The 22,332-nt window shown below is 41.6% G+C and overlaps 1 protein-coding gene across 1 annotated transcript; it reads right to left on the reverse strand.

The window, feature by feature from the left end:
• Positions 1 to 11,031: 11,031 nt before the first annotated feature.
• ism2b (isthmin 2b) lies at positions 11,032 to 19,778 on the reverse strand (the record flags this gene model as incomplete). The annotated part of the gene is made up of 6 exons (XM_083898269.1): positions 11,032 to 11,549; positions 11,732 to 11,800; positions 11,895 to 12,032; positions 13,950 to 14,277; positions 15,032 to 15,283; positions 19,668 to 19,778. 6 exons carry the CDS (start codon positions 19,776 to 19,778, stop codon positions 11,032 to 11,034), a joined length of 1,416 nt encoding a protein of 471 aa, XP_083754395.1.
• Between the last annotated feature and the right edge of the window lie 2,554 nt (positions 19,779 to 22,332).

The raw sequence follows: 22,332 nt of genomic DNA on the forward strand, positions 1-22,332 counted from the left end.
TTGTAGGTGAAAGGTTTTTACAATCACAAAAACAATAGTCCTCAAATACTTGCTGATCTATAAAAACGAACACGACTGCCCGCATGTTCCAACGGGCTCCATAGCTCAGTGGTTAGAGCACTGGTCTTGTAAACCAGGGGTCGCGAGTTCGATCCTCGCTGGGGCCTGTCGACTGTGATGTGCCTTTTGAAAAACACAGGTGTGGGTAATTAAATTAATAAGAACACCTGTTCTTTTCCAGTCAAAATGGCTGCTGTGTTTGGACAGAATCTCCCAGAATCCTCTGGAAGTTTAAGCTAGCTAGTTTTAACCAGCTATCACCTCATTAGCCTATGCTGTTTAAAATATTACCCGAGAAAGTATTGTGGTTAAAGCAAAGCAGAATAACTAGGCTATTATTGGGTTCTTCATCTCCTCACATACATCACATTTATTTTAGTTCCAGAAACAAACTATTGTGGTTGCTTAGTTAAGCACAATGATGTCGGTATATGTCATGCACCCACCGTACCCTATAAACATTGATAAACAACTCGTGGTGATCTCCATTACGGCTTCAGAGGTTTGAATCAAATTGCTCTGCCTCCTATTTCAATATTCATCACTCAACAAACCGTTTTCAACATCGAGAGACACGGGAACTCCTCCATGAATGAAAAAAGGATCAATGTTGCCAAACAGAGCATAGAACGGTATAGCTATAGATGCACTATCTTCACACATCAGATCCTGTCCTCCCTCTCACCTTAGCTGGTGAAGCAAGAATAAACACGTCTTTGGTTTATTCAATTACACTAATCTCTCATACCACTGGAGGAATGAATTAATCGTCTGAAACAACAGGAAATCTTGTTTTTGGTTGTAGGGTTGTAGGGTTTTGATGACGAACCCTACATACAGGAATAAGGAACTGGGCATGAAGTCAGAGGGTTACCAGTTCAAATCCCAGGGACGGGTCAAGGGCTGGTCACATGCAACCAGGCACCTATTAGATAAACCAGCTGTCGATATACAACACTCATGCACTTAAGTGACTATTAAAAACAAAAACTGACATCATGTGCTATTGAGGAAAACTGAAACTAATGACTGAGAGTTCCAATCAAATTCGCCCCCTAAGGGTTAAATGTGCCATATGTAAGAATGTGGCCAAAAAGGGTTACTACATTCAAATTCAAAATACTGAGGTCTTTTATGTTTAGTTTTCTGACGTAACTGGCGACCCGTGGTTGCTCGGCAGCTGAGACTCTAGTGACTGCAATGATTGGTAGACGGCGGTAGGTGGCGCCACATGCCAAAACATGATTTCAAAACATAAACATGCACATATTTTGGCTGTACTGTTGTTGTTGGTGAGTTCAGTTTGTTATATGAACATCATTCCTGAGTCTCTGTGACATATTAGGAGGATTTTATGGCCAGTTGCTTTAGATTTATTACATAATGCACCTTTTACTACGGTGGCCCTGAGGTGCAAAACACAAACGCAAATCACAAAACACAACACAAATCAAAAACACAAACTCAAAAAATACGTGTTTCTAACATCCATAGGTTACAAACACAGACCGTGCAATGAGCGACGACACTGGTCGATCGCGGGAAACAACGTTTTCGTTGTTGTTTTTTGAGTTGCGTTTCCGTTTTGACATGCATTTCCGTTGTGTTGTTTGCTTTTTTGTTGGCGTTTAATGATTTGTGTTTCCGTTGTGAGAAAATGTTGTTGCGTTAAATGCTTTTATATTTTCTGCCTGGGGCGGGATTCGAACTGGGGCTGTCAGTAGTGTGCACATCTACATGGAACGGCAGCTCTAACAAGTGAGCTAAAGTGAGTTATTGTCCAGCTTTTGTGATTGGCGTTTGTGTTTTTTGATTTGCGTTTGTGTTTTTTGATTTGCGTTTATGTTCTTTATTTGTGTTGTGTTTTGTGATTTGCGTTTGTGTTTTGCACCTCAGGGCCACCATATTTAACTACTACTTCTGTCCTACTATGAAGGCATCACTTTTCAGACTAGGACTATGTCATTCATTTGGAGCTTCAAATCTAAAGGCTATATCTGTGTATATTGTACTTGAATACGAGTTTGATTATTTAGACACACAAGCTTGAGTATTGTACTTGAATACGAGTTTGACTACTTTGTGTTACTTGGACACACAAGTGTGAGTGATCATGTATCTTTGTCAGATCAGGTGCTCAGACTTGTGTACGTATTCTTTGTTATTCGTTTTTTGTTTTTGTTTGTCTGTTTTTTCTGTGCAAGAAAATGTGAAAAATAAAGTTTAAAAAAAAAAATAAAAAAAAATCTAAAGGCTATGTTGTTGCTTTAACTCTCTTGTTATTTCTATGATTAGTATGTCCAAACTGTCCACTGTGAGAATGGGTCACTTGTCCATTGTGTAAACGGATTTTGGTTGGATTGTTTAATGTAGTTTTACGCAAAAACACATATTTCCATAATTAATGGGTTCTGAACTCTAAAATTTGTTTAAATTTATGGTCATTTCAATGCAAACCAATGTACAAAGGTGCATTATGTAATAAATCTAAAGCAGCTAGCCATAAAATCCTCCTAATATGTCACAGATACTCAGGGATAATGTTCATATAACAAACTGAACTCACCAACAACAACAGTACAGCCAAAATATTTGCATTAAAAAAATATTTTGCAGACTGCAAATCATGTTTTGGCATGTGGCGCATGTGGCGCCTACCGCTCTACTGACATTGCAGTTAGTAGAGTCTCAGCTGCCGAGCAACCACGGGTTGCCAGTTACGTCAGAAAACGAAACCTAAAAGACCTCTGTGTTTTTAATTTGAATGTAGTAACCGTTTTTGACCACATTCTTACATATGGCACCTTTAATGGTCAAGCAAAACGTTTAAAAATGAAAAAAAAGTCTCATATCTTGTAAAGGTTGATCAATATCCAATATTGTTAGCTCACTGGTCCATAAAAAACAATCTGTTTATAAGCTTAGGTTAAGATGCTGGTGAATAGTACATATGTTTTCATAAAATGTATTTTATCAATCATCCCGAGAATATGAAGTCATCCATTACTGGAGAGGAGAGGAGGTGTGTGGCGTCATGGTGACCAGCAGGGGGTGCTCTATGTCAGTTTATTCAAAGTTTTCTCCTTATCTTAAATGTTCCCTTTGACGACATGCTTGGAAAACAGGACAGATTGTGTCTGATGCTTCTCCACCACCAAGTGTGGTCTTTGTTTTTCAGAGAGCAGAATGTTCTCACTTGTCAAAGGTCAAGTGCTGTAAAAACTGAAAATGAAATGAAAACAAATAACGGTGTCAAATAAAAGACCACAAGTGATGGTTTATAGATGCCAGTAGCACAATATAATGAGAAAGGTGTGTGTCCTGACTGCCACCACTTTCTATTGCTTTGCTGTGACCTCCGAGCTTTTCTACATTCTTTTCTTTAAAAGAACATGCAATCCTTGTTATTGCTCCGGGGTCTTGACTCTGTAAACGCCACAGAGGATAAGAGCTGTTTGATGTTGTTATGACTGGCTGTCGGCCGCTTATGTACAACTGGATCTGCAGGGGCCTACGTGTCCAAAGGTATTGTGCTGGCTGTTCCTTTTATTTTATTATATTATCATCTGACTGAAAGAGAGAGGGGAGAGAATTAAGGCTCCCACTGGACACGTGTAAATAATAAAAAAAAAAAGATTGTAGAGTCAGCTTCATCCAAAGAATGTCAGCTATTCTGGCTTCTCTGAAGGATATTGATGTCCACTGTTATGATTATTGTGCTCAATGTTGTTTTTGATCTACTACCTTGAAAATTATTATGGTCCTTGCTTGTCCTGTTGTTTTCTGTTTTTAAATAATGTTTTTTTTTTTTTTCTCTTGTTTTGCTCTTGTTTTTTCTTACTATTCATGTATGCTGTTGTACCTTTTATCAGGTTCATTCTGTCAGATGTAAATTATTAGCCTGTAATCTGCCATATTTACACGTCAATGGTCATTAACGTGTAAATCAATCGTTAAATAGTGCATGTCCTTGGTTTGCAAGACAGAAAAGATTGAAATGTCAAAGAGGAAAAGGGGGCTCTTGGTTTTGAGCCAAATTTTCCCTTGAAAATACATTAGTGCCCCCTGCAGGATGCACTGAGAACATTTATATCAACATTTTATACAAGGACAGACAATTGCTACTCGATTCTCGAGATAAGCTGTGACAAGAACCAATTTCTGACTATGTTTTAGTGAGTGCGTTTACATGCACACTAAAAAACTGATTATTATCGGGTTTTTGTAGTGATCTTGTTATTCAAGTGCTCATGTAAACGGAATAAACTGATTTCATTATCCGTTTATTGCCATTATTATTATGTATGAGATGTATACACCTTAAACGGCTTATTCCAGTTATCAGTTTTTTAGTGTGCATGTAAACACACTCACTGTCATCTCTGTGAAATAAATCAATATGTGACTCATTTATGTGATTTCTGGGTTGCGATGATTGTTTGAAAAATTAAAAATTTAAATAAATCACTACAAAATATGATTTCATTAGCGGCACCTTGTGTCATTTAGCAACAAACACATGCAAAGTTTAGTTATTTATTATCTGTTTCATGTAATTATTGTTAAGTTTCTACATAGTTTTATTTAAAAGATTATAAATGCATTGCAGTGCAGACACAAAAAAATTTTTTTTTGTTTTTTTTAAAGTAAGCATTTATTTTAAGTTAAGCAATTTCTTCAATCATCTGTTGCTATAAATGTTCTTATTTGTAACAGGAGGTTAAAAGAAAACCCCATATCTGTCTTCCTCTGCCTGTAAAACAGCATGTTAACAGTGCCAGTGCAAAGCATGTTGGGATGTTTGGATTCCTTTTTGGGTTTATTTGTCAGATATCTTTGCCCCTCACTAGTAGAGGGAGAAATGAAGGCACTTTTTTATTTGTACATTGTTATTCATACTCCATAAGTCCATTTGTTGTCTAACTCTCTCATGGGTGGAGGCTCCACTCGAGATTAGCCTCGTGGATCATCTAAGAACAAGCTTTCCTCTGTGTCGAGGAATGGGATAAGTCGAAAGCCCAGACAATCCATGAAATCCTAATTTCCACTGGCATCCATATATACATATATTTATTTATATATATGACCTGTTTGTAGAGTAGCTAAGGTGTATTTGTTGGCAATAATACAGTATGCATTTTTGGCTTATTCTGGCCAGTAGCCTGAAATGATGGGTTAGTGCCTATATTAGCTCATGAAAGAGCCACTTTTGTTGAAAAGTTTACATGATTTTCCTCCTGATGATTAATAACAAACTGTTGAAAGACAGCATCAAAAAAAAAAGTCCTCAGTGTGTTGAGCTTGGAGGTGCATTCAATGAGCCTCATCAATTCCCATACATACCTCTATAAACACACATGCAGTCCTAAATAAACACATGCTGCTGCCACCTTGTGGCAACAGATGCGCAATTCAATAGGTGCCACATGTAAGAATGTGGCCAAAAACGGTTAGGTCTTTTAGGTTTCATTTTCTGATGTAACTGGCAACCCATGGTTGCTCGGCAGGTGAGACTCTACTGACTGCAATGATTGGTAGACGGCGGCAGGTGGCGCCACATGCCAAAACATGATTTCAAAACATAAACATGATTTGCAGTCTGCAAAATATATTTTTTAATGCAAATATTTTGGCTGCACTGTTGGTGCAGTTGGTGAGTTCAGTTTGTTATATGAACATTAGTCTCTGTGACATATAAGGAGGATTGTATGGCCAGTTGTTTTAGATTTATTACATAATGCACCTTTAAGGTCACTGTTTTTGCTTTTGGCTTTTATGGCTAGGGGTCACCAGTTTGGATGAGCCCACACATGCTTTGGCAGGGATTTTTTTCACACCGGATGCCATCTCTGACGCAATTTCGAGTTTCCAATTAACAATGAGGAATGGGGATTGAGTACCTTGGTAACCCAGCCCTTGACCTAGCGGATTCTTGAACTGGCAACCGTTCAATCATGAGCCAAGTTCCCTTAGCTTTTAGCCTTTTCATTTTTCAAACTATCTTCATTCTACCGGCCTTTACAAATCCACTCGTCCTCTTTGTGTTCGTGTGTTGGTTTGGTTCGTCTGTGTATGCAGTCGCCAGGACGGGACGGTGGGGATGTGGTGGCCTGAAGCAGCAGCAGCAGCAGCAGCACCAGCAGAGACTTGAAAGGCCGTGCTGTTTGCAGGTTAACCCGCCGCAGCAGAGCCAGAGGAAATCTCATGTTCCTGCCAGCCTACAACAGTAAACAGATCTGCAACCACTGAGCTCTGGCATGAGGCCTGGGCCACCAGCGCTATAACCGAAGGAATGAATCGCGCCACACACAAACACATTGGCGAGCATGTAGGTGCATAGCAAAGTATGTCACGGAGAAAAGCAGTCCAATCTTTACACTTTTTTTAATGTGAATTATTGACGTCTAATTGAAACGCAATCGCTTTAATGTGTTTAAACCACAGTGTGCTGCCTCGGTGACATAGCGTACACTCCCTCCACAAGCTGTGAAGTCTTTCCAACTTTTCAATGTCTCTCCATTCAATATTTCAGATAACATCTTATTTAGACAAAAGGCTTTTGAAACCTCCTCTCCCTTTTATTTTCGCTCCTTTTCTTCTCTTCTCTCCTCCGTTTGCGGCCCCATCTCTTGGAGCTCGCTGCTCTGTCCACACATCTGCGGTTATTTATCTGTTATTCTGTGACAGCAATGTGGTCAACATGTGTCTGGCTTCTCTCCACGCAGCGCTCATCTGCAGTCAACACAGGCAGGACCTCAAAGAAGCACCCAGGCTCCTAATCGTTCAGAAAACCGTGGATACTTAACAGAGGGATGGTTTCTAAATATATCCATGATATTAGGGTATTCTCTGGTAATTGTGTCCTACTTTTGACCAAATGTTCTATTGTAAAGGCATAGGTATTTGTTTTTTTCCCCCCTTCAGTGAGAGCACAAGTGTAGGATATGGACACCATGACCTACTGGGATTAGAGTATCTGAGTGCAGTATTTTGATTGTCTGACCATGTGGATTTAGATAACCCTGACTTTTGACCCTTTAATCTCCATGTTATTTAATCACCCTGAAAGTCTATATGGCTTTGGACGACATGAAACACTATATATCAATGCAGAAACCCTGATGGTGATGGATAACAGGGATGTCGGTTGTGAGACGAGGCACGCAGGAGCTTAAAAAGTTGCAATTATGGTACAGCAGGTCGACTTCATCCGATGGGTCAAGTGGAAACACTTATATTTTCATATCCAACCAGGCTATTTTTGGAGCTTGAATTGAAAGGATTGTATAGCATGTACTTTCTCTAAGAGGCTAAATCGCAATTGGAAATCATATTTGTGGAAAACAATATCCCGATTGTTAAGAGATCGTGCAGTGAACTTTGTTTGTGTAAGGGAAGAAAACACGTGCAGGAAAGGAGAATGCAGCTGTGATACCGAAGCGACTCCTGTAATCATATGTGGAAAATGAGTCTCTCAAGTCCATTATTTCTCATCAAGGCCGACCCACAAACTACAGGTTATTACACAGTTTCAACATCACAGCTTCCACTGCCTCATCCACTGCACTTGGGCAAAGTATTTCTAAAAGGGATTAAACAATATTAAAAAGAAGAGTTTGTTCTGGAAAACGGGGAAACACCCAGCGTAACTCCATCCCATGATAGTAGGAACAACTTTCACTGTGGGTGTACTGACTTTTGGCAATGACCAATTGCCCAATTTTGTTCAATATTTATATGAACAGCAGTTTTAAAAAAGGATCAGGTTGATCGTTAGGCCTTCAGAAGCATATGTATGACGACAGTGCAGTCGTATTTTAAAATAATCAGCATTAAAGTTCATTAGTGAGCTTTACAACCTAACCTTTTTCCTTAAATTTCCTGTTTACTAGGTAGTAAACCTTCACTTTTTTTTATCATGACTACAGTTATAACTCTGCAAATTTACACATAGTGGGAATATCCTATTACATCTTTTTTTTTTTTTTTTTTTAATCATATCTATATATCTTTCTATAACATACAAAAACAAAAATACGTGTGAAAATGCACTGTCTGTGTTAATCCTATCTTATCTTTATGATCAAAACAAGGAAGAAGGAAAGAAGAAGGTTCAAATAATTGCTTTCAAATTTAAACCTTCGGAGCCTAAAATGCTAATGCTGATGTTTTGACACACGAGGATGTTTAAAATATTTGTGGAAAGAGAAAAAACACTTTGGTCTCGGTGCAGTATTTTTCATTGGCTCTCCTCATTTTACCTTGTTGCCATAAACAAGGAAGTGAAGTGACATGTTTGTACTGACCACATGCTTCACTGTACGCGTCTTGTTGGGAGAAGAACGCCGTGGAAAAAAAAACTCGCTCAGTCAACAAATAGTGTAACGTCTTGGTTGTTTTTTTAAGGAGTTTTGCGCCGCAGTACTCTGCTGTACTTGGCCCGACGACACGATGTATCGTGTGCGGATAAAGAAACAACACATTAGAAAGTCCTGTGATGAATGCAAGGTTTTTTTATATATATATATATATATATATATATCATTTTTGTCAGCATAGTAGCAACATTGCTTTTTATAGAACACTACAGTACAACAATGAAGCACACACTTTATGTTGCTGTATGAAGTGATATGAGGAATGTGGTTTCCCTTTTGCCTTCATTTTTCAGTCCGATTAGTGCACCATGTTGAGTATAGTCATTTCAAAGCATCTGCAAACTTAGAAAAAAAAGACAGCAGAGAAATAAATACTGTACAACACCATATATGTAATACTAAGAAATCACACAAAACAATTCATGCTTTTCTCAACAGATCGCCTGATATAATATACGCATATTTCATCCAATGCCACAGTTAGAGTTACCCTTCACAAATGGAAAATTAGTCAAATTTGATTTTTTTTTTGTCTTGGGCCACCACAAGCCTCCTGAACGGCTTCAATTGCAGAGTCAAAAGCACAATTTTTCTAAAAGACGTTCCTTCATTTGGTGTGAAGTTGATGGATGCTGATGTGTAACATCCACACGTGACTGCAAAGGCCATAGGATGTGATTCACTTCATGTTCATACTCACACCATGTGTCACCACCTCTCACACTGAAAGCATCTGTGTTCATTCATCTGCTCAGGTCTTTCCTTTTAATTTGTCACCAGACTGTATATACTTTAAATAAAGTGCCTTCCTTGTAAAAAAAAAAATCTGTGATTCCAAAAATGTAAATGCATGTCTGCATATACACACATCTGGTAGCACAGTTCCAGGTTCGGAGTGAACGTCCATAAAATCAGATGGGATAGAAAGGGCCATTCCTGGAGTTTTAATGTATTTCTGAGTAGGTTGAAGATAAATGCCACTGACAGTTAAATGGAGGAGGTGCAAAGTTCAACAAAACTACTTCTACAGAGCTAAAGCCTTTTCAATCTTGCTATCGTGCTATGCGTGCTAGTGAAAGCCTGAAGGATTTCATCAAAGGCCACATTGCCTTCTCCAGTACTCTCAGCTACGAGAAAGGACACTAACTACACTTATAGAAATGTTTATGTCAGTTGGAATGTCCTTTCTATCCAATCAAGTTCTCTATATAAACCCACAAACACCCTCATGACACCTTTCTACTACACTCATTGAATCAACAATAATTCAATTATAAGGGTCTGATTGCTTGTATAAAAATGGTGCAAAAGCATCATCTCTTCACCAGTTCCAATCTGGATTACACACACAATAGCCCCAACTAATCTGTGCCCCCATATCCTTTATGCAAGGGCCAATCGTGCTAGCACTGTACAGGTAAATGACCAAAATGTGTTTATCATGGTCAGTTTGTCCCCCTGAGAACATAGTAGAGATACATCTTTGAGTGCTGATGAGATTTAGGACTTACACAGGCACCAACTGTCTGATTTTTAACTCTTTGGCACCCAGATCATATCACTTCCTGCTATAAAAAATATGACAAAACATTTGAAACCCAACGTGCTGCCACTGTATTGTTATTGGTTACAGGCTATTCTCATAATACCCACAAACAGAAGGTTTTAAATCCTTTCATTTTACCTCTCTGGATCACATTCTATATCATTTTATTATACTTATTTGTTTGTCATGAATTATTGATTGAAAAGTACTGTGAATGCAAGTGGCTTTAAAAAATCAGTGGATGTACCATCCTCTTCATATGTAAGAACCATACACTATATCAGCATAATTGGATTATTCATCTGTTGGGATTTGGCCTTTGTGTAATCAGTACAGCCCATAACCACATATTCATTTACATCTGGTATTAAAATGTGTCAGGACATACTGTGTCCACATTAAATACAGGTGTAAATGCAGCTGCGGTGTTCACGGTGCACAGAAAACAGAGCTCAAATGGATCTCGGTGACACTGAAGACAGTAATATCAGGTGTAAATGTAATCAGATGCAAACTGGACATGAGATCCCATGATGATGTCAGGTGGTTATGGAGTCATACATGTAACGTGTACGACGTGTAAAACCTACAAGAAGCATGATCAGGATATTTACCATATGTTGTTGGTCAATCGCAAGCACTCTAGGACACAATCAAAAAAACCCAGGAAGAAGACATCATGCATTCACACACCCAGGGGAGTGTGCTGAGTATAAGGAGAGAGCTTGACGTCATGCCAGATGTGTAACAGGTTGGCAAGCAAAGGGAGAACACTGCATTTGTTTTCCATTCATATAATTCACTTCAGTAGAGCCTGTTGTCAGGACACAGTGCCAAATCCTAACTTGAGACAGCCACACTTCACCATCATTACTAAACCCTGCAAATCACAAATGTGCATTTCCTCTGAGTCATCAATGCATAATTAATGTCTGACGCACAGTTTCGATGTAAAATTTCATGACTTTAAGGGTAGACTGTCTCCTCTCAAATTAGGATTGGGCCGCCTGCCTCTCTGAGTGGAGTTGTACTTTTGGCTGTGGTCCCTCAGTACTCCCTGGCCTCTTCAAGTTCATTCATGAACACGTCTTCATGGGGGTTTTTTGGGCAGCTGAGCCCATTGTTAGGCGGACGCACCACATGGAAGCGACTCCAGTCTCCCTTGCACAGGATCCAGGGCAGCACGTCCACTTTAAAGTGCAGCTCGGGCGAGAACTCTGTGCTGATCAGGTTAGGCGTGCCTGCGCCTTTCCCCCGCGTGATCAGCCGCCCGCGATCGTCATAACAACAGTGCTGCGCTGCGAGAGTGGACGAGTCACCGGAAAGCGCCGAGCGGATGCAGTTGCGCGCTGACGGCTTGTAGATGTCCAGGCGTTCTTTCGAGGCGCTGGCATCGCGCCAGCGAAACTGCCGGCCGTGAGTCTCATCGTAGACGCTGACGACGGTGTACGCCACTTCAGAGGGGAAGGAGCAGGGGCAGCTGGGTAACTCAGACAGCATCTGGTGCAGGTACATTTGGAGGAAGTCACTCTTACAGCTCAGCCACTTTTCACAGCTGTCCACATCTGTAGGAAAGAGAATAGAAACACTGCATCAACTGTCGTGGTTCACTTTTTAATGGCAGGCATGTCGCAGTAGGAAAAGTATAATCAAATTCCCCTTAGCTGCCTCAATTTATGCCTCAAAAGGTCACAATGTCTGCTGTAAAAAGGTCTAATAAGTATCTGTGATACCGTAATGACCTCACCTGTGCCAAATGGCTCTGTGCCATTCTCCATCTCGAAGGGAAAAGGTTCTACCACAGTGTTGACATCACCTGAGAATGAGAAGAATGGTACGGCTGAAGATTTAAAACAAAGTGACCTTGTTTTGGTCCTTATAATACTTAGAAGATAGAAGTGTAATCTCACCAGGACACGGCTGCAGGTCACATTTGGAGGCTTCTGTCAGAGTGCAGGAGTAACCGCAAGACTTAGTCCTCTTTCTCTCACCGTGTCCACATGTCACCGAGCAGGGAGACCAGTGAGTCCACTCATCGGTCTCCTTCTCTGTGGGAGGAAAAGGTCAAATAATCTTGAGTTGTTCAAACAATTTGTCAGATTATATTGATACTTAAAAAGTACACCATTCATTTAATTCAAATAAGCGAACGTTGCAAGATTAAGATGAAAACACAATGAAAATTTGGTGTTCAATTTGGCCTAATGTAAGCTCTAGATCATACAGACAGAGGCTAAAATAGGACTTCAGGGTGAGCAGCATTCATTAAGCTATTAGGAAGAACTAGGTTTAGGGTTTAATGGGGGTTTAGGGGTTTGTTTTGGATTATAAACACACACGCAGTTCATTTTTGTTGAAATGAACTGCGTGTGTGTGTGTGTATGCTCAACTGTCTAATCCACAACAAGCCTTCAAAGATTGAGAACCGCCTCAGTCCACATAAATGACAGTTTAGTGCTGCTGGTCTAACCTTTCCCATGCAAACCCATATTCTTTTTAAGAAGAAGGTTTCAGTAAAATTAGAGAGAGAGAGAAGCTGTGCTGTGGCTGTCCGCCTCCGCACCATGATTCCTTGTGGTGTTAATAACACTGAAAACAAGTCATTCTTGATTAAAGGCGAGGTGGGTGCAGAAATACCAGCCTGGGTGTAGCGAGCACCCAATTTGACTCTGTGGGCGCTGCCAGCTCGCCATGTGGCCGAATGAGAATGAGGTCTCAGGAGAGTCTTAATTACAGAAGAGGCGAAGGCAGGCTTCCTTGATTTATGCTCACTGAGTCTTTAGATGTGACCACTTAACAGGCATTGTTGCCCGGCGCTGACTCGTCCGCATGTGCAACACAGAGTGTTTGTATTGACAGATGGGAAAGGGAACAGTTATAGAGTAAAAAACAACTTTTCAGACACCTGCTACTGCATTTTCAGATTACGCTGGAACAGTAGTGGTTTGTACGACCACAGCAACTTTCAAAAACAAACTTAGTCATGCACAGCTTTGTTTCTATGGGAAATTTCAGTGATGAAGGAACACATTATGGTTCCGGTAAACCCTCAATTGTATGGTTATATACGGTAAGAGTTGCGCAAATTGGCCCACCCATTGCCCAACTCCTGAACCTTTTTTTATTATTCTATCTTTCCTCCATGCCTTCTTTCCCTGTCATTCATTTGTACACTGACTGTCCTCTCTCTCTCTCTCTCTCTCTCTTCCGCTCACTACTTATTTACTATTTTTACCACTGAATTGGTGTTCTGTGTGAGCTGAGACACTAACATTTTTCCCACCAGAAGAGAGCAGAATTAAAAGGGGTAAACAGGAGTAAAAGTTATGCCGGGCCCCGGATGCCCCCGAAATTCTTGAACTGGCTCAAAAGGCTGAGCCGCTGAAGCCAGTGAGGGCCGCCAGGGTTTGTGTGTGGGGAGGGGGGGGGGGGCATGGGGTCCCGCGGAAGGATGAAAGAGCCGGTGAAATGGCCCCTGTCATTCTGAGTTCCCAATCTGCCCTCTAATTGTCCTCAAGCAGAGAGCTGTTTTGTCCCGAGGAACATTGCCGGCCTCACGCTGCCATTAGCAAGCGCATCTGACCCATCTTCAAAAGACAGGCCTCTGCGACCAGCACGACCAGTGTCGACTTCAAAGTGGCCATAACCCACAATGTCCTGATGGTCGAGTGCTCTTGCTGCCTCGCATGCAGGCATCATTCATTTCACTCCGACTGTGAAGACAGTTATCATGCAGTTTTCCAAAACAACTCTGTTGCTGGCCCTTTTTTGTTTTTCCATTTTCTGTCTCTCCTACCAGAACTTTGCTTGATCTCTTCTCTGCTTTGATCACTACAATCTGCAAGATTTATTGTGAATCTTTTTTTAACACCATTATGAAAAACCTTGGCGTTTCATCGTTACTAAAAGAGCTGTTTTTTAATGAATATATTAGCGGACAGTGTGGACCACTTGGCAAGACTTACCATGGTAGCTCTGCACTGGATCCCAGCCTTCGTTCCAACGAGTATCCCAGTCTCCGCCCACTCCACTTGGTAAAGGCTCCTCGCTGCCATAATCCAGGGAGTAATCTTCCTCCTCTTCCTCGCCAGTTTCCTCCATGCCTGACCGGCTGCTGCTGTCCTCGCCAGAATCAGCGTCGGTGTAACTCCAGAAAAGAGGCCAGAAAAGCTTCTTGCCTCCAAGCCAATCTACTGTGGAAGGAGGGGGGGAGGAGGAAGGCAGCCAGTCTTTTTCCTTGGCCAAGTCCATCTCTACCTCCATCTGAGGGTCATCCACCACCTCAATGGTGACCTGTATTTTAAGAGAGAGAGAGGTCTTTGTCTGTCTGTTGCTTAAACATTCTATTAACTCATCCGAGAAGTGCCAGCAACACTTTGAAGCAGCATTAACGCTACAGTAACAAGGTCGACTCAAGAAATCAACCATCTCAAATCTGCAGAGGAATCATTTTCGCGGACGAATGTTCTCTGATCTAACCCAGTCAGCCAGACTAAGTATGAGCATTTAGCCAACCAAACAGTCGTCTCAGGGAGAGAATTTGTGCATTTATTCTGGGTAACTACCTCTCATTACCTCAATATGACTCACTATAGATGCTACAGCATTTCCAAGGGGCCACTTCAACCAGGCAAATGGGAAACAACTGGGAAATGTTTTTGTAGCTGTTTTGAAACTAATGTTAGAATTAGAATAAATAAATGGGGCGAATGTGTCTTTAGTCTGAGTTGAATATATCCTTGCTGTAAAGTCTTTTAGTTTGTAAGTAGTGCACGTGGTCTTTATGATACATGAAAATGACTCTTTGCAGTGACCACACCCTGATTGCAGAAGGAAAATGCCATTAGATAAGTTTTTACAGTTTAACATTTTTAAAAACGTTCTGTCAATGTAAAAAAGACAGAATAAAGATTTATTGGACACACAGATCCTTCATCTGTAGCTAGTTATACATTAAGGAAACAAATGTAATTTAAGCCATCATAGCGTCTCTGAAGCTTAACTGTCACAAAATAGAGAAATGGGTGACAGTCATCTCCCTGCTCACCTGTATGTTGGGGTTCTGTGAGTTCATGTCAGCATTGGCCAGGTCTGGAAAGTTCTGGAGATCCAGGATGAACGGTTTGGTCTCCTCTTCAGGCTCCGGCTGTGGGAGAACACCAACGGAGCGGTGCTGAGGGTGCGACCACCTCCTCTGTTGGCTGTGTGGTTCAGGCAGCAGACTCTGCACCTGGTTCTGCTGCTCCAAAGTCTCTGGGACATAATGAACCCCAGCGCTATGAACAGGGTGGCCGTGAGCCTGATGGAAAGAACAAGTGTTTATTTGAATTAGAGACATTAATCTGGCGGAACAAAGATTTTTCCTTTTTGCGTATATAAACCAGGGCAACTGGGACAAATATAAACTAGTCACTTATACATTCAAAAGCCAGTGACTACTTTAATGCTATTGTCAAAACACATTCATCATTTATATTTGCTCACTGAAGTGTAAAAACAATTAGTGTGCTGTTTCCAGGAAGAAGCCTTGAAACCATCTAGCACCTTACGGCTTGGCCGGCAATTCCAAAAAAAAAAAAAAGGGAAAACCCTGAGGCATCCAACTAAGCAGCCAAGTGACCAACCAGCCGTTGTTCATTTCATTCTCTTTCTTTTCCCACAACAGTAATGGCATCCAGGCAGTGGACAAAGAGGAGCCTGTGCCAGAGAGATCCTCTTTTAGCTTTAATGAGAGGGCCTGGGAGGCGTGGGACCCCTGTACTGCTGCAAGTGTCTCTGAACCTGCTGTGCTGCTGCTGCTGCTGCTGCTGCTGCTGCCTCTGTGGACACCACCGAATTTGACCTCTCAGGTTTTACAGACACAAAGAGGGAAGACCGGCAGGGAAACGTTGACCTCTGAGATTAGTGGTGACTATTTGTGATTGTGCATCGCGCTGTCGATGTAAATAATTATATTGTATGTATTGTGGCTGATTGTCCAGGATGTACGTGCCTGATTCACTTCTAACACGACATATATCAATTCCATTCCTACCAATGGTCAAAACCTAAATACAACCCAATGTACTCCAATCAACCCCTTGATCCTGAACACACTTAAGTGGCACCAATGTATGATTGGACAGGACCTTAAGTTTGGACCTGAGCCAGTTTTGCGGTCTGCTCAGAACAAACCGGTGGCAGTTAGAGGGCTAAAGAGGAGAGGAAATGTCTGAATTCACGACCAGTCGGTTGATGATTTATAGTTATGGCCTCTTGAACACGGAGTACTTTTCACTGACTGCCTGTGATTGAGCCATAAAGAAAGTATGCCTCTCGGTCAAATCCGAGCATGTGAACACAGAAAGCCTGTTTTAGAGTAGAAAGCAGTCAGGCATGATAAATGATGGATGAAGAGTTGGCCCCCTCCCAAGATACGTATCTGTAAACTGGTGGTGACATACAGATAACCTTTGAGGGTGATTTGGCCTATCTATCTATCTATCTATCTATCTATCTATCTATCTATCTATCTATCTATCTATCTATCTATCTATCTATCTATCTATCTATCTATCTATCTATCTATCTCAGTATATTAGCTCTTAACTCTTCATGTTTAATCCTCCATTTAATTCTTTCATGACGAACATCGGCTTTGCACAAACACAAATGTACTGTCAGTATCTCAAATCGAATGTATTAATTTTAAATGCAATTAGTTTTGTTTTACTGCCTGAGTAGTAAGTGGTGAGTGAGTTTAGAGTTTGTGCGGTGATGGAGTCTGCTAATATCAACACATGATCTGCTCCCAGCTCAACACAGACTCCAACAGAAACCCCATAAAAGAATAAAAAGCAAAATAAAGTTTTTATCAAGTGCAGCCTGCTGGGGCCAAAACAGGAAATTGACCCACGCTGAGCAAAGACTACAGTGTTGCCTTAGTTATCTCATCAGTGTGCATTTTGTCTGCGAGTAAAAAATACTGCAGACTCCTCTCAGAGGAGTCCTCGGTCACTGACTCGGTGGCGAGGCTGCAGGTCAGTTACGGCCACACGTGTCACTGATACAGAACTTTTGTTTTTTGAAACTTACGTTAATGAAACCATTCTGTGTTCCACTGTGTCAGGAAATAAAGACCACATCATGCAACACATGATTCCTGGTGTATTTGACCTCATTGATCTCATGAACACCAGTTATTACAGTGTGTGTGTGTGTGTGTGTGTGTGTGTGTGTGTGTGTACAGGACCAGACCAGCAGTGAACATACACACCTAACTCTCACACATGCCTAAATACTCAAGGACTTACGCAAACGCAAAACAGACTAAGTCCAGAGACACGAGGCCGCATACTTTCACACCCTCCTCATCCTTCAGCTTGTTACACATCTGGATCCTGTATTCTTTTGCCCTGCATATCACCCCCCCTCTCTCTGATCCTGCACTCTTCATCTCTGTAGTGGGGCTGATCAAAGGCCTAATGGCTGATCTGATGTCATGCAATGAGATTAACAGGGAATAATATCCATGGGTGCAGTGGGAGACCTACAGTTGGTGACTCTGTCCCTTCTCTCCACAGACAAACATCAACAGCAAATCCACCACATTGTTTCCTCCTCTTTGAGCTCCATTATGAGCTACTGATGAGGCTAACACACATTCAGGTCAGAGAGAGGAGGTCAGGAGACTGGATGGGGGCAGCAGGGGCAGCGGTGAGGGTTGTAAATGGGATCTGGTAGTTTTTTCTGTGTGTGTGTGTGTGGGGGGGGGGGGGGGGGGGGTGATTTATGTGCCTGCAGAAATCAAAGAGCTCAGCACCGATGGCTGTTTCCAAACCATTACAGAAGAACAATAAACTATGGCCGCTCTTTGATCGCCAACTCTTTCGCAAATGGAAACAGGACAACAAATGCATGCCTGATGAAACTGGGGTGAGGTTGTGGAGGATAAGATGGGACTTTGGAGGGAGGGAGGGGGGGGGGGTCAAAGCAGATAAGGCAAACCAATCCCGATATGGGAAAGGGGCCTCTTCGACAAAAAACTCCTCCATTTCCCCTCACTGAGGGATGGGGGTAAAAACCAAAAACAGGAAATTCCACATTAACACAATAAAGAACCAACGTACATTCAGATGAGTGACACTTGACCCCGGCTCCAGTGTGAGAGATGCGGACGGTTCACCTTATTCTAATCACACAAGCATCTCATTACATGAGCATGACCCCCACTGTCCCTCACCTCACAAACACACATCCAGCAGGTCACAGCAGGTAAAGTCACCAACTGCAGCGTGAATCTCAGCAAGCTGCAGGAACATTTGTTTGCTCAGTAATCATCCCCTTCTTCTCTTCTTCTTCTTCCCTCCCTCCGTCTATTTTTCCTCTCTGTCTCTTTTTTGCTTTGGCATCAATCAGACAGATGACGAGAGTGTGTGCGTGTGTAAGTGTGAGTGTGTGTGTGTGTGTGTATGAGAGAGAGTCCCCATAGGACATCCATGGGAGGCCACACAAGGAGAGAGTTCAAAGGCACAAACTGAACCCTGACACAAACACACACAAACAGACTTTGATATCCAAATATGTCTGTGTGCAAGACAAACATTTCTGCAGACACACACTGCACATTGTGTGTGTGTGTGTGTGTAAGGAGTTGAGTTAAAGATGTATTACAGCTGAATAGAAGCTGACTGATGGCAAAGTTAACTACAGACACTGATCTACTCATATCACTGATTAAATAATTTAATGTGAGCCGATTGTGTTTAAATAGGGTGTTAATTATCTTATATTTCATGATCTAATGCAGGGGTTCTCAAAGTTTTGATACCTGAGAGCCAATTTAGGAAACCCACCATTGGACTGAGGGCTGCCAAAAACAGAAATAAATCCCATTTGTAATCATTTTAATGACCAGGTTCTACAGTTTACACTTATTGGTCTTTTGTGGGCCACCAGAAATGTTTCTTTTGCCTCGCGGGCCACACTTTGAGAACCAATGATCTAATGTATATAAAAGGTAGATTATATGTTGAAGCAGTATGTAACGTGTTCACGTTCCTTTGAGCAGTGGTTCTCAAATGGAGGTCGGGGGAACCCTTTAGGGTCTGTGAAAAGTTTGCAGATTCATTTAATTAAGTGATTATGATTAGTGCATACATGTTCAGTAATGTATCGTCATCTCAAATAGTTCTTCGGTCTTTGGTTTGTGGACTAAACATGACGTTTGGTTTGATAATGTCGCCATTTTAAAGGTTTGGGAAACACAAATCAACATTTGTCACCATTCTGCATTTTATGGACCAATTCGAGTAATGACATAAACTCATCATTAGTTGCAGCCAAAGTGATGATAACTCCCACATGGAGCATTGTAATAAGCACAATTTAGCATAAGGAAAAGCATGGGGAAACATGTCGAAAACCTCTGCTTTAAAGGCATTAATTGATCATTTAAGTCGTAATAAAAACTGGAATTTAACATTAAAATGTTATGTCTCACTTCTCCCGTTATGTTTGTAAAATGTATTCATAAATAAGACATTTAGAACATTTTACAACTGTTAGCTAAGTTTCGTCAGCTGCCTCATTAGCGTCTCTCGGTGACAGGTGTGATTCCAAAGACGTCGTCAAAGCTTTTGTGTTACGCAGGAAGGAAACAAAAAACACTTCACATAAAACACAAAGTGTAGGAAAACACGTACCTTGTGCGCGACACTCATGTGTCTGGCGGGAAAAGCCGTCCCCAAACTGAGGAGAGCGACTGACCAAAGCACGAGCAGCATGTGGAATCTCCTCGCGACCTCCTGACGCATGTTCTCTGCCTCGAAGCCTCCTGTGAAGCTTTGTAATTTGAAAAAAAAAAAAAACAACAACACCACTTTGTTGAGACGCTCAACCTCCAACCTCCCTAACCTTCGCTCGACAACAACTTTGCCTCGGTACTAATGCAGTTTTTGTTTTAAGCCTCGTCGGAGTTGAGGTGTCACACTTGGTGAAGATGCGCTCCAGTATCCCGCCGCGCGCTCTCCATATGTGGCACCAGCGCCTCTCGCTCAGCAGCAGCAGCAGCAGCGTCTGTCAGTCCGTGTGGAGAGGGCTCAGGCTCAGGCTCAGGCTCAGCGCTCAGCTACCCCATAAAAAAACCAGTGTGGAGAGCTTTAAGTAGAGAGAACCGAGTCGAAAGTACCCCACGCAGAATCTCCCCATCCGCACCGGCGGACTCGCTCATTCAACTACTTAAAACTGTGAGTCATTCCGTCGTGGGTGGGTGGGTGGATGGTTTCTTCCAATACATTTACATCTGGAGCTGATAGTGCGCCTTTTGCTATCTATCTGTCTGATGCGTTAATCCATTATCAAGCTGAAGTTCATCCACCGGTGTGTGTGTGTGTGTGTGTGTGTGTGTGTGTGTGTGTGTGTGTGCGTGCGTGCGCGCCGCCCAGCCAACCGGTTTCTGAAAACTTGCCTTTTACGCACGCTTTGTGCGAGAGGATGGAGGGAGAGAGGAGTGGGGGACAACGAGCTCACAGCTGTGTGGAGGGGGATGAGGGTCTTGGTTTGCACATAACCAACCTATACACCAACACTGTCAGTGGTGGGTAAGTTACTGGTGTAGTGTGAACACACGATTACACATTAGTTATTTAAAAAAATAAACTCAAAACGTGATGTGCAACAAGTTTTATTTTGGATCCGAATCCACTTCATTGAAACAAAGAATCAGCAGCCAATCTGCAGAAGTGCAAAAGTGGCAGCCTCTCAAAGTAAAACATCAATTTATTATTTCTGTGTATTCATTCTGATGCGACCTATCATGATTGTGAACTGTAATCCCCTCTACTACTTCTTACTGGGTTGAATATCAAAAGTGCAGTAAATATTACTGAGTTAAGAGTTATTTTCCAACCACTGAATCCTTATTATCATGTTTACTATAAAATGTATGTTTTTGGACAGTTATAACAACACACATCGGCTATTACTTCCATGGGAGGTTAAACACATTGTGCACCTATTAGACTACAATTTTAATATTTTGCGTCCTGATTCGACAAAACGATGTCTACCTGGCACTAATTTATTCAGATTTAATAGAATTAAGATTGGAATATTGGTATCCATGCATTTGCTCAACTGGGGAAGTTTAGAAACTGATTTCAGGTCAGTGTGTGACATTGAGGAGGTTGCCTTTTGATGCAACTAATTCTTACACACTGGTCCTTTAAAGGTTCAGTGGGATTATGGGTAATATATATTTAGTTTCTGACAATGTTTCACTGGACCCCCTCATGAAATAATGGCACGTCAATACATTTATGGTTTTTACTTCTTTCTTCTCTTTAATAAAGTTATTTTCTTTAAACTTGTTTTCCCCCATTTCCTTAACTCTGAAAACAGCTTATTATCTGAAACCACAAGTATGCTTGTACTTAAAAATACCATGTAAAGACAGTAGTGGATGACTGGCCACTGTGGACGCCCCGTGCAATGGCAAGATGTCAGTGATTCATCAGTCAAAATGGCTGTAAGATGTTATTCACAAGCTTTTAGGTTTGTGGCTACAGTCTACAATGTGCCGTAAATAAACACAAAGCCGTTCCAGAACTTGATACGAAGAAAGTGATTTAATCTTTGCAGCAGTTTCCACCAGCACAGTCAACAAACATCATGGCTTCACTAACTCCTCTAAGTGGTTTTTATCTCCAAACCGAATACAACTGCAAGGGCAAAAGCAACTGATAAACATGTTTCCAGCGGTGACTGCAGGTCAGCGTGCAGGTGTTTGTGGTAGGTAGGCTGGAAAATGTAATTCCTCACATTCAGTGGAGGAAACCTGGCTGCGAGAAACAGGGCACGTTGCTGTTTGCAATTACATTTTTTTTTTGCCTTCATAGACAGAAACGTAGAGACTTTCACATACTGCACGGTGCTGCAGACAGCCTGAGAGGAAACTTTGACAAGAACATTTTTCACGTCACACTGCCGTCATGTGTTCCACCTTTCATATTCAATTTATTAAAATCAAACGCATCAACGAGTTGCTATTAAAGACATTTTTGGAGGAGAGAAAAACAACAATATTGGAATGACTCAACACAGAAATGACTACGGGCCGTTAAGACACAAACCCCAAAAACCTCAGCGTACTGATGCTGAAAACATAGCTGTTGAGTTTAATCACTTTGATGAACACGCGTAGGAATAGTCACATCCAGCTTTTGGGACTGGTTTCACTGACGCATCCTCTGATTCACATCAGTATAAGTGAAAACAAACACAGTAGCGTGTGTGGGGGTAACCTCGCATTAAAAATAAAAAGACACAACAAAAACAGCAAAACAAGGACATAACAATCAAAGCAGGTCA

Source organism: Microchirus variegatus, assembly GCF_963457635.1.
Source record: "Microchirus variegatus genome assembly, chromosome: 12".
Taxonomy (NCBI): Eukaryota; Metazoa; Chordata; class Actinopteri; order Pleuronectiformes; family Soleidae; genus Microchirus; species Microchirus variegatus.